The sequence below is a fragment of the Plectrocnemia conspersa genome, unplaced genomic scaffold (assembly GCF_051122295.1).
Source record: "Plectrocnemia conspersa isolate PC_06_02 unplaced genomic scaffold, ASM5112229v1 ptg000012l, whole genome shotgun sequence".
NCBI lineage: Eukaryota > Metazoa > Arthropoda > Insecta > Trichoptera > Polycentropodidae > Plectrocnemia > Plectrocnemia conspersa.
In genome coordinates this window covers 17,510,707-17,522,620 of record NW_028277176.1, presented here as the reverse complement: position 1 = coordinate 17,522,620, position 11,914 = coordinate 17,510,707, and the positions used below count along the sequence as shown (strand labels likewise).

The following is an 11,914-nucleotide window of genomic DNA, read 5'->3' as shown; positions in this document are numbered from 1 at the left end:
CGGAATGATGTAAGTCTCCAACAGCAGCGCTGTTCAGCTAACGACCCGAGGGCCGCATGCGGCCCTCAAATCAGATTCAGACCCTAAAATCAGATTTTATAAATACATAAGATATAAGGTTCTTAATATTTTTTTATTATTAGCATATTTTTTACTTAATTTTCCTAAAATAACTTTTACTTGGCCTTTGAAATGTTTGCAAAATAAAAAAAATGGCCTGGAATAGTAACAGAAGGTGGACAGCACAGCATTACAGTATGACTAGCAAAATGAATTTGGAAAAATTAAGGAAAATTAATATTTAATCAATTATATAGAAAATGTGGAATTAACGATTTAATGTAATAAGTAAAGAAAAATGCAAATTATATCATTTTTTAATATAAAACATTAAATTAATAACATCAATAAGTAATATACATAGGTATCATAATTTGATATAAAAACTGTAATTTTCAAACATATTTATAATAAATTAACAGTAGTAGATTGGCAATGTAACTGGCCTTAATTATTTTTAGAATTTTTCCTGATTCCCCTTTATACTATTACATATATGCAATATATTTAATAAAGGACGGGTTTCTTCACAGGTTTAACTATCCTTTTCTTTTTATTCGATGGCAATTTCTTTGCTGATGCACCATTTGTCTCTTTCATTTTTACATCATTGCCTATTTTGGATACAGTCATACAGTCAATAGGTGTCAGTGACTTATTCCTTTTATACCGATTCATACCTGACATCTGGCGGATCTCTAATTGATTTTTATATACTTTATTATCGTCATATTGTAACGGAGGTAGTGATATAAGTCTATTACTTACGTTACTACTTTTAGGCAAGTTGGCAGTGTCTGGTAAGATTCTAACAGGTACAATTTTAGATATCAATATAGGTTCAATGGGTTCTAATACGTGAAACTTTTTATCAATCTTTTTACTATCACTATTTGTGACTATTTTATTTTTAACACTCAATCTATCTAAATTATTAGATTTCAATGCGGCCGAATAAGATGAAATTGCACTCGTATGTCTCGAATATTCTTCAATCTTTTCATGATACGGAAGCGATGTGAAATCTGGACTTTCTACGTTGTCGTGTCTCCAACGCGATGATGAAATTTCAGATCTTATTATAGAATTAGACGTGCCTATCCTATTAGCCATTTTCGATGAGTTGACGGGCGATATGTGAAGATACGAATCTATTTTATCTACGAGGCTTATATGGTTTGATTTTTTTGATATTATCCGTTTCTCCGGAATCTTTTTCTTGATCGATCTGTGCAATTTTGAATTTTGGGCTAATATTTGATTATCATCATAATTTTCATATTGTGCAACAAATACTTCTTCTTCCGAATCGTATTGATGTTCCGCGTTTTGATTCTTTATCTTGCATTTTGCTCCTACTACCCTGATAAAATAATATAATTTTAATTTATATAATAAATAACTTATAATACAGAGGAGTTGATAGCAATTTACCTCAAATGTGGAAATGTGAGTTTCCACTGGTTACACTCGTCTAGTAAATGTTGTTGATGAACTTTAGGACCCTCTTCGTCGTAGAGCGTTCGTTGTATCTTTTCCCATTCTTCAGCCACTAATTGCGTTCCGTTCGGATCTGCCCATGAGAACATAGAACTGGCACTACTTCCACTGCTACCAATATCTAGGCATTCTTGAGAATCTAAAATTAAAATATATTTTTTGTATAAGATAATTGTATTTTTTTAATTACATATCAGTATATATAATACATGACAAATGAGTCCATCCTTTTACTCATTCACTAAAAATGGTAACTTGTACATAGAGATATACAGGTTTTCTTGGAAAACAATATGTGTAATGGTTTCTCATTACATAAATGTGTAGATAAGATATGTAGGAATACACTAGTGGATGAATGATAGAAGGATCTATCAAAAAAGTCGATTTATATAACATAACAAAGGGGTATTGTGTGATTTTACTGTAGTGATATAATACAATATTGTATTATATCACTTCTACGTTCAAAAACTTAAAACTGTAAAAACAATTGAAATAAAATATATAGCTGATTTTGGCATCAACCCAATAACAAAACAAACTATTTAAATTGCTTAATGCTTTCAGTATGAACTATTCACAACAGTAAAATATTGAAAGAATAAGTATGTAAATAGTGATTCTAATCCAACATGTACCTGTACCGGTATCGCTGAGCGAAGGCCAGTCGTACTTATAGTACAAATCTTGAAATCTATTTGAGGCGGCGCTCGTTATCGACATTCGTTTCTGTCCTTGTTTACATTCGCCCCTCTCAGACTTCCCGTCCTCTCCCAAGTTGTTTTTGCCCCTATCTTGCGACGCGCTGCCTTGCCGCTTCGAGTTTTCTTTTATGATCTCAGGAAGATATCTTCCGGACGGCAAGTGTTGCTTTTCTCGAATGAGGTCTCTCCTCCTGCAAGACATTTGTCCGAATGCCGAAAAACTCGAGCCTACCGGCAGACATACCATTTCATATATCAATCGAAAAGTCAAACAACGCGTCAGTCTTCGATTACATCTTATAGCGCGACTCTGTCGTTAAGTATCATCAATTATTTACGAGCCGTCGCTCGGCACACAGTCTGACAAATCGATAGCGCGCCATGACGGGTCGGTATTGCCATATGAAAAAAACAACATTATAAAAAGAATACAGCAAAAATTTTCATCTTGTAACAAAAAATCAAATATATAAAATATGTACAGTAATATTAATAAATGAAAAATATTTACTTAATCTTTAATAAATGAAATATTTTTTTTAATTATTTAGCAAAAAATAAGAATTTAATTTTGACTAATATTACCTAGTTTGTTACTGGCAATGTCGAATCATCCATACAACGAAAGAAGCGCGCGCTTAGGGCCTCACAAAGCCCCTCAAATTACTTGACCAATATATATCATTTCGTCAAATATGACAACCCATTTTTAGAACAATATAAGAGCTATACTGGAAAACTGCAATAATTCAACTTGGGTCCATTACTGTTTCCATTGTTCAATAATATTGTGGGGCCTGTTTATATTTAGATATAGATTTTTACTATGGCCAAAACTTGGCGGTACTCTAGTAACACGGGCGTGACGGTTTTTCTCTCGAATGGCAGCCCTGGTGGGACTCGTAACAGCCAGTTGCGGGTCCGGCCTGCGAATTCTTGCATCGTCTATATAACCATGTAAACAACTTCATATCGCAATAAAACATTGCTGCAGCAGCTCAATCTGTGTCTAATTGCCACCCGTCACCACCCCGTCGCCAAAATGTCATAGAAACAGCAATGAATTGTTAATTTTTTTTATTATATGCGGATGACTAGCAAATTTTCAAGAGAGTGCAGTCGATATCGGATTCCTTCGAACTGCAAGGGGTCTCAATTATTTATGGGAGTGGGCTTGTTATAACCGATTGCCTTTCAGTGTATAGAAATGTCACACAGCTTAATTTTCACGGTCCTCGATGCTAGCAGAATATTCCTACCATCTCAGCGGATATATTTCAGACAGTCTTTTTTTAATAAGGATCTAGGTGTGACTTCCGAAAAACACTGTAAATTACGCCTGCACATTACAGACTTACTACAGATAAATAAAGATACTCCGATTTATCTTTAAAAATGCGCGCTACTGGAGGATTACTTCAGTATTGCGCACTTTATGTTTGTGAAGAGATTTTTTCATCTATGTCAGTAATGAAAACCAAACAGAGGAATCGATTGGATTTCAGCGATTTCAGCGCTTCGTCTCTCAGAAAACACGCTGCAACCACGTATATCAAATTTGCTTGCAAAAAAGCAGCAGCGAATGTCGCACTAACAAAAAATTGTAATTTTATAGCATTAAATGAATAATTTAACATTGGTTTTTATTTTGGGTTGACGCCGGTCCTCGAAATATTTTTCCCATTTTCGCCGGGCCGCGGATGTAAAAAGGTTGAAGAGCACTGACTTACAGTATTTAATATAATATATAAAGCTTTACGTAAAAACTCGTTCTTGCATGTTATTTATAAGGGGTATTGAAAGAAATCGCATGTAAAGGTTACAGCAGTAGTTAAGTAATTTTATTTTTATAAGATGTTGGTTTTACGTCTTATTATTATTGATCTCATCGGAACGTAAATATGTTTGATGTCGTTAATTACAATTAATGAATTTGAAGAGATTTATTTTTAAACGCGAATGAAAATAGGTTGCGGGGCTTGGGCCGAAAATAGCCTGTTTAGACCACTGGCGGGCGTTGCGGCCGTTCGAATCGATTTCAGTGCGGTCGCGAAAGGCGACAAACGACGAGATGTCTGTTCAGACGGTTCTGTTGGACTTTTCGCTGGAAGCAGCTCGTGTGGAGGACGAACGCGGACAGCGAGCCGTCCTAGCGCTGGTAGAGCCGCTACTGCGCGAACACCTGCCCGGTCTGGCAGCGGCAGCCGAGGCGCGCGTGGCCGGCGGAGCCCTGCGCCTCCTCACCGCCGACAACGGCTGCTCGGTGCAGTTGCGCCTCTTCCCCCAGGGACTCGTCACCGTCAACATCGAGTACTACAAGCAGGACGATGCCCCGCCGCTCATCAACTTCGAGGTAACCCGAAGACGACGCACGATACGTTCGAAATTTGACAGATTGAGGTTATGTCGTGACACCTTTCTTCTTTCCGAATGCACTGCAAACAGTCTTTCACTTTTCTATATGGAATACATAATCAAAGCGTCTTTGTTTCTATATATAATATTATATAAAAAATAATTATTATTTTCATATTTTATTCAGGATCAGGATTTTTCACCGCGTTTATGTTAGTGCGGTTAAAAATAAATGAAATACGTATTCACAAAAATATTTTATAAAACATAATCTTAGCAATTATATCCTCGAATAAGTAAATAATAATTAGTGGGACATTTTCTCAAAGTTTTAAATAATTAAATTGCACAATACTTACTTAATACAAAAGATATACAAAACTCGGATAGTTTTATGCTGCTAATATTTGTTTTCGGCGAACTGTCGCAATCAGTGATATTTTCTTATACAGAACAAAATTCACAAAATTTCTGTCATTAAGGTGACCAGACGTCCTCAAAAATTGTATCCTTGTCTTTTTTATTTTTAGTTCCCATGGCAATTTGTCCTTACGCGAAAAATTCCGAGATGGCCTGTTTATTTTTAGTGTCCTTTAATATTTTCAAAATCTGGTCACAAGCTTGCTCAATATATCTTCTTGAGTGTATTTTTTCAAACTAGTCAATAAAGTGTGATAAATACTCTTTAAGACTGATTTTTAGTCACTAAATAAATCAACATCATCGGAGGCACTGCTGCAATGAAAGGAAACAATTTTTAATTTTAATTTTATAAATCATCCTGAAGTGATTATTTTCAAACAATAAACATTAATTTGTCATGATTTAAATGTTATGTTCTATTGTACTTATTTCCAATTAAACGACAATTGTCAGACTAATTGGGCAAAATAAACATGTTCACTATTAATCCAAAGACCCTCGCATTAAACATTAAAAGATTCGATAAAAAGCTCAAGTGGCAACCAGACCCCAGCACATAGGAGACTCACTTAACTAGATAACCTGCTACGCTACCACATGTCATGGTTTCTTACAGCTACTATCATAGTTAACTCTTTCCTATTTGTATTGTCAATAAAGTAATAAATGTCAATCGACACATTATAATGCTGTTGAGTCTGTAACCAAACAGAAAAAATGTATTAAAAAGCGTGGAAGATCTCATTCATATGGACAGAAAATACGATTATTTAAGATCACAAAGTCATTTTGGCTGACCACCTCTGAGGATACCATCACCAATGTCAAATAATAGACACAAAGTGTATAATAAATGCGTACATGTACATTTCCTGCCATAATTGAAACATACAAAAAAATGAATTTCCATTGACAGTACGGTATTGTGTTCGGCTCCTATATCCTCACATAGATTCTTTAAAGCTTTTATTAGCTTACCACATTCACCACCAATAAACAAAATACTCTGATACAGATGCTCTCTTATGATTTCCTGTGAAACTTACAGATCAAAAAGGACACAACAAACCGTCTTTTATAAATTATAAAAATAAAGCAAAATTCGATTTCACACCTAACTCCGTTCAATTCTAACTTATTACTTCAAGAATAATAAAAACTATAGTATACTAAAGTTTAAGACTGTCTGCATTTATAAATGTGTTTTAACTGTTTCCCTTAAAATTAGTATATATTTAAAGTATTGATATAATTTCAATAAACTTGAATTACAAAACCCCTCGAAAAGGCAAACTTTGTATTTTTTTGGTGATATAGTCACTCCGAGAACTGCTGATGTTTTAAAGTTTCTGTGATGCTTTTTTAAGTTTATTTTGTACCCATGTACTCCTCGAATGCTTATTATTGTCACAAATCTATTTTATCTATAACGCTTTTATTCATGTATATATTTATTTCATGTGATACATATTCTTCAAATTGTTTCGACAGTACGATTTCTATGTAAATATATATTTAGTATTTCTTAATTTATTTCATTATCCAACGGCACAAACATAACGTTTAATGAAATATTAATCAACATAAAAATCCTTATCTCGACTTAATGTAGAACTATAATAACTATATGATGAAATCAAACATAATAAATTTAACACTTTTTGCCCTCGATACGATTTGTTGCATATCTCATGTTTGTAATTATCACAACTCTTGACTACACACTATTATATTCAAATAACTAACCTTAATTTTCAACACATGTAATAGCTTAAAACGTAACTTTGAAAATCGTCTACGTGCATTTTGGATATGTGCAACCTTAGTGAGTATTTATAGAAATAGAATAAACTTAAATAATAATATTTTTAATACACCAATTTTAATTTATTACTAACGTGATTTATGCAGCAATCTAATTTATTAAATACGTAAAGTCAAACTCTATTATAAATATATATGTATGTATGAATTTTAGCATACAATGTAACCGAGTTTGGCTGTACCGGTCGTCGCAAAATGCACTTATTTTAATTTGCATTGCTACCGCTATATTTAATTGTAAGTAATAAATTAAGATGAAATGTCTATTTTTAGTCATCAAAAATGCTGGAAAACTCAATCAGGTTGTCTCTGGAATGCGAAAGAGGAAAATTGTTTCCGACGATTAAAAGAGGATACAAATACGATGTTTACCTCACTAGTTCAGGTCAGGATAAGTTTCTATCCTGTTATATATTTATATAACATAAGAATCACGCACCGTTTTATTTTATATACTATATATTTATTATATCTACATAACGTTTTACTATTGATTTTTGGTTGGCAATCGTTCAAAAAACATAACTTTTATACTATTTTGCATCCTGTTCCGTTTCCTGCGCTCGTGATATGATTAGGTTACTCTTCGAGTGACATACTGCATCGATTTATTTTTTACAATGTAAATAACGCAAATATGGGACTTCATTGCACTTTTTGCTGAAAGAAATGGATATTTCAAAATGATTTCAATGCTTTTTGTTTATTTTGTGGTGGTTTTATTAGTTTAACTTTAGTCATATAGTCTGTAGGTTTAATAAATGTATTATAAAGTGTTTGAATTAAGAACTAATTTTTGAGTCTGAAGGTTTCTTTATGCTATGTTTACAATATAATGAGAAACAGTATGCTTGTTTAGTTTGTGAAAAAAATTTGGTTTATAAAGAAATTTATCATATTTTTTAATAAACTAAAGGGCTAATATAACATATTTAGTGATTGTATGAATGAATTAAAACATTAAATAAATTATATAATATTTAATATAATAAATAGAATTCGTTATTATACAATTATTTTTTTAAATAAATATAGTTTTGTAAATTTTAATACTAACAAAGCTGCTGAGTCCCATTGCTTAACATTTACAGCACACGTACATCTTTTGTTAAACTCAAAGTGCAATTTTTGAAAGCATTTTACATTTATTTGCTGCGCAATTTATGCGTTTCTATTTTTGCATGCTCTTCATCTTTATTCGAATCGAACAAAATGAGAATCTTATCAGCATTGACATTGGACATTCTGGAAATCAGAAAGACGCCGATATCACCAATGAAATGCATCGTATGTTTATGTCGCTCTCTGTACAATACTAACACTGGGTGCATGACTTATTGGAAATAAAGGTTATTACTTATAATAAGATTTAATGCGAAAATGAGAAAATTTTGATTTGAATCTTGGAAAAAAAAAGTATCGTTTTCGCATTTTAAGTATATCTAGAACGCAAAAAGTGAATTGAACAACCCATCGTCTTTCTTAAAGATATTAATAACATTTTGGTTTGCCCTAGAAAAAGTAGTTTGTATTCAAAATTTATAGATGACTTTTGGCTTATTAACTTTTATATTAAAATATCGAAAACACCCTAACGTTTAAACAATGCCCACCTTAGGAATTTTATCAATATCGATACCGTTAAGAGTATAATATTGAACCTTTATCGTTTTGCATGTTACTTTTTTATAACAGCCCCCTTGAATCTTTGGTTTGTTTTTCTTTTATGTTTCATTTGTACCATAGGCAGCACGAGCGTTGGAGGCTCGGCTGCAAAAGGAGATAACGGCCTCCAAAGGGCAGGCTTATCCGCCTATCAAGAGAGCCTTATTCGGAAGGTATTTTTCAAGCGCCGGTAAGTTTTTATTTGAAGATTTTATTTTTACTTTTCCTCCTCGCATTTTCACTAGGGAATGCTCTGCTAAAAACGTTTTTTTTTCATAAATAGAATGTATTTTACTTGTAAACCCAAGTAACCGGTACTGCATTCCCTATTTGCAACTACACTCAATTTATGCTTTAATGTTTCAAATAAAAATGTGATGCATTAAATATATGTTCATAATGATTTAAATAATATATATTTCATCCCATTTTTATTTGTAAATTCACCTTAATTCTGTTATTAACATTAATCACTAAATTTGTAATTATAAAATCATTACCGTGAATCAAATGTTTCACAATTTTCATTATATAATTTAAATATCAAAGCAATTAGATATATCGCTTTTCACCTTGCCGATTAGTCAATTAATATTTTTTTTTTCATAAAATAGTTGTTTCAATGTGTGATATATTTTTTGACATGTTTAATATTAGTGAAAATTGAGTGTTAAATTTGTTTTTTAGCCATAGGATACTCACGGCATGTTTGTGTATGAAGTATTGAGTATTTCATAACTATGCTAACAAGTATCGTTAGCGTTTTGATATGTTTGTCGAGCCGAAAAAACGTTTGTAGTCTAAAGTGCTACTTAAATTATAGAACTAAAATGTGTATTATTAAAGCTATTCTGCCATGCCACGACTATATTACGATTATATTTTAGACGAAAGACTGCTTGAATATGACATTGATTCGGTGATATATGAAAAAACTTCGCCATTTCAAAAGATACAGATCGTTCACTCAAAGAGTCTCGGAAACATGCTAGTTCTTGATGAATTACAAAGTATATATTCATATTGATTTTTAAATTCAAATTTTATTATGTATTTATCAATTGTCTTTAATGTATATAGATATCGCTGAGGCTGATCTGATTTACACGGAGACTCTGATGCAGCGTGGAAAAGAAAATTACGAAGGTGCTGAAATAATTATTTTAGGCGGGGGCGACGGTGCTTTACTTTACGAACTATTGAAAGAGAAGCCTAAGTTTGTTTGGATGTTGGAGATCGACGAAGATGTGATGGTAGCCTGTAATAAATACATGAAGTCAATATGCGGCGATGTCTTGGAGAATAGGAAGGGAGTCAATTATGAGGTACTTGTTAATTGGTTAATTTTCGATCATCTGAACTTTTTTTTCTGTTACAGTTACTGTTACTGTCCTATAGCGAATGAGTAATATTTTTTTATTTTTTTTACATTATATTATGTTCCCTGATACAGATTGCTCTACAATTACTCTGGTTGTTCTCAGAAATACATTCTGAGAACAACCAGAGTAAGTATTGAACGAACAGAGTATACATAAAAAAACATAAATCAATTCAGATAACCTATTATAAGATGCATTTTTAATTATAAGTGTCCACTTCTAATCAATTAACCAATTTCCGTTTAACATTATCGGCTACTGATATGTATATTGTGATATTCTAGATCGTCGTGGATGACTGCATGGTCACTCTGAACAAATTTGTATCAGAAGGCAAAAAGTTCGATTATGTATTTGGAGATCTGACTGACATACCCATATCGGACACCCCGAGTGGCGAAATTTGGGACTTTGTCATGCTCATATTGAGAACAGCATTCTCAGTATTGAAACCATCTGGGAAATTCATGACCCATGTAAATAATTGGCGATTTCTATTTAAATCATAATAAAATTTAAATGTAGATTTTTTCATTTTATTGTCATTTTGTAGGCAAATGGGGCGAGTTGCCCCGAAGCACTGAAAATGTACGAAAGTCAACTGTCCAAGCTCACGCCGCCTGTGTTGTTCGAGAAGACTAGCGCCTTCATACCATCGTTCCTCGAAGATTGGATATTTTATCAAATATCTTTCAAACTGGACAACGACAAAACGGCTTAACATCTACGTTATTTAAAACACAAGAAATACGGAAATGACACGTGTTCAGTGATAATTATAGAGAGGCATTTTAACTTAAAAAGTATCCTTTGCAATAGATTTATAGTTTTATTTAGTCGTAAGCAGCCAAAGACCCTCAAAATGGCCCGATCCTCGATCGAACAAAGTATTAATTACGAGTACTATTCAATTGTATTACCAATCGCAGTTACCGCTTTACTATTCATTAGTTTTACTTATTGTAGACTAGTAAACATTGTATTATTTTATTATTTTGATGATGTCAATGAAATGTTGAAATATATTGTGTTATATTTATGTTGAGTTTTATTATTCCTTTGAAGGCTAAAAATTAAATGTCAATTTATAAAAAGTTCATATATTTTCACATTTGATTTGATGTATGATTAAAAAATGGAATTGCGTTATTCGAAAGATTTGTAAGGTATAAATGATCATTATTTGTTTTATTATTGTTTCAAATTTGAGCTAATATTGTAAAATCGTAATGAATAATAAACAAGATTTTTCTTACTCGAAAATATGTGATAAATAAATAATTGATAATCATTGTTATATTTTATTTTTCAGTTAAATTTTGTTTTATGTTATGTTAATTCATCATTAAATGCAGGGTTCATTCCTCACTAACATAAACCACTGCAAAATAATAAAAAATCGATATCTTTGAGAAATATGACATACTTTTTTTGAATCAGTCTTTAGTGAAATTTGTGCTTTTAGCTTTTATTTTTGGTGTTAATATGAGCTTTTTAGACCCTAAAATGGAAACTTGACACCTCGTCAATAACAGGGAGAATGATCTATCCAACAAAATCTGCAGTGTCAATATTGAAATAGTAGTGAAACGATGATATTAGATTTCATTATAAGTTCTATTTTTAAAAATTTAAGCCACTAAACATTTTACAAGATATATCATTCATTATTTTTGCAAATATAAAAATGGCACTTTTCACAATGTCGGAAAGTCAGTTTTTCATAAAATGATATTGAAATATCAATTTCCGCTGCCACGTTTAAAGATAATATTGTTCTAGATTTGTATTATTAATCTAACTAAATAAATTAATCTTAATTTGTTGGATATGTATGTGATATTACGCCCTAGCGCCAAATTGAAATATGATAACTAGTAAATATATTGTAGAAACGAATTTTTTTCGGGTTCTCATTGCGCTTAGTGAAAAATTCGTTCATTGAAACATTTATTCTGCACTAAAAGAGAAAAAGCTGCTGAAATTCATCGCCAATAT

General features: G+C 32.1%; 2 protein-coding genes across 11 annotated transcripts; one reads left to right on the top strand and one right to left on the bottom strand.

The window, feature by feature from the left end:
• Nucleotides 1-359: 359 nt before the first annotated feature.
• Nucleotides 360-5,354, bottom strand: LOC148228459 (uncharacterized). 8 transcript variants are annotated; one of them, XM_088200386.1, is made up of 4 exons: nucleotides 4,982-5,354; nucleotides 2,202-2,495; nucleotides 1,495-1,699; nucleotides 360-1,423 (listed from the first exon to the last, which is right to left on the bottom strand). In XM_088200386.1, exons 2-4 carry the CDS (start codon nucleotides 2,467-2,469, stop codon nucleotides 568-570), a joined length of 1,329 nt encoding a protein of 442 aa, XP_088056512.1. In that variant the 5' UTR covers nucleotides 2,470-2,495; nucleotides 4,982-5,354; the 3' UTR covers nucleotides 360-567. The 8 variants fall into 8 exon arrangements, with proteins under 8 accessions (XP_088056512.1, XP_088056513.1, XP_088056514.1 ...); XM_088200387.1 differs by lacking the exon at nucleotides 4,982-5,354 and adding an exon at nucleotides 2,562-2,664; XM_088200388.1 differs by lacking the exon at nucleotides 4,982-5,354 and adding an exon at nucleotides 2,562-2,656 and having other exon boundaries at nucleotides 2,208-2,495.
• Nucleotides 4,308-10,955, top strand: Sms (spermine synthase). 3 transcript variants are annotated; one of them, XM_088200395.1, is made up of 7 exons: nucleotides 4,308-4,620; nucleotides 7,143-7,254; nucleotides 8,616-8,724; nucleotides 9,422-9,544; nucleotides 9,615-9,859; nucleotides 10,201-10,392; nucleotides 10,470-10,955. In XM_088200395.1, the coding sequence occupies exons 1-7, from the start codon at nucleotides 4,595-4,597 to the stop codon at nucleotides 10,635-10,637; spliced, it is 975 nt and encodes a 324-aa protein (XP_088056521.1). In that variant the 5' UTR covers nucleotides 4,308-4,594; the 3' UTR covers nucleotides 10,638-10,955. The 3 variants fall into 3 exon arrangements, with proteins under 3 accessions (XP_088056521.1, XP_088056520.1, XP_088056518.1); XM_088200394.1 differs by lacking the exon at nucleotides 7,143-7,254; XM_088200392.1 differs by lacking the exon at nucleotides 8,616-8,724.
• The last annotated feature ends 959 nt before the right edge of the window (nucleotides 10,956-11,914 follow it).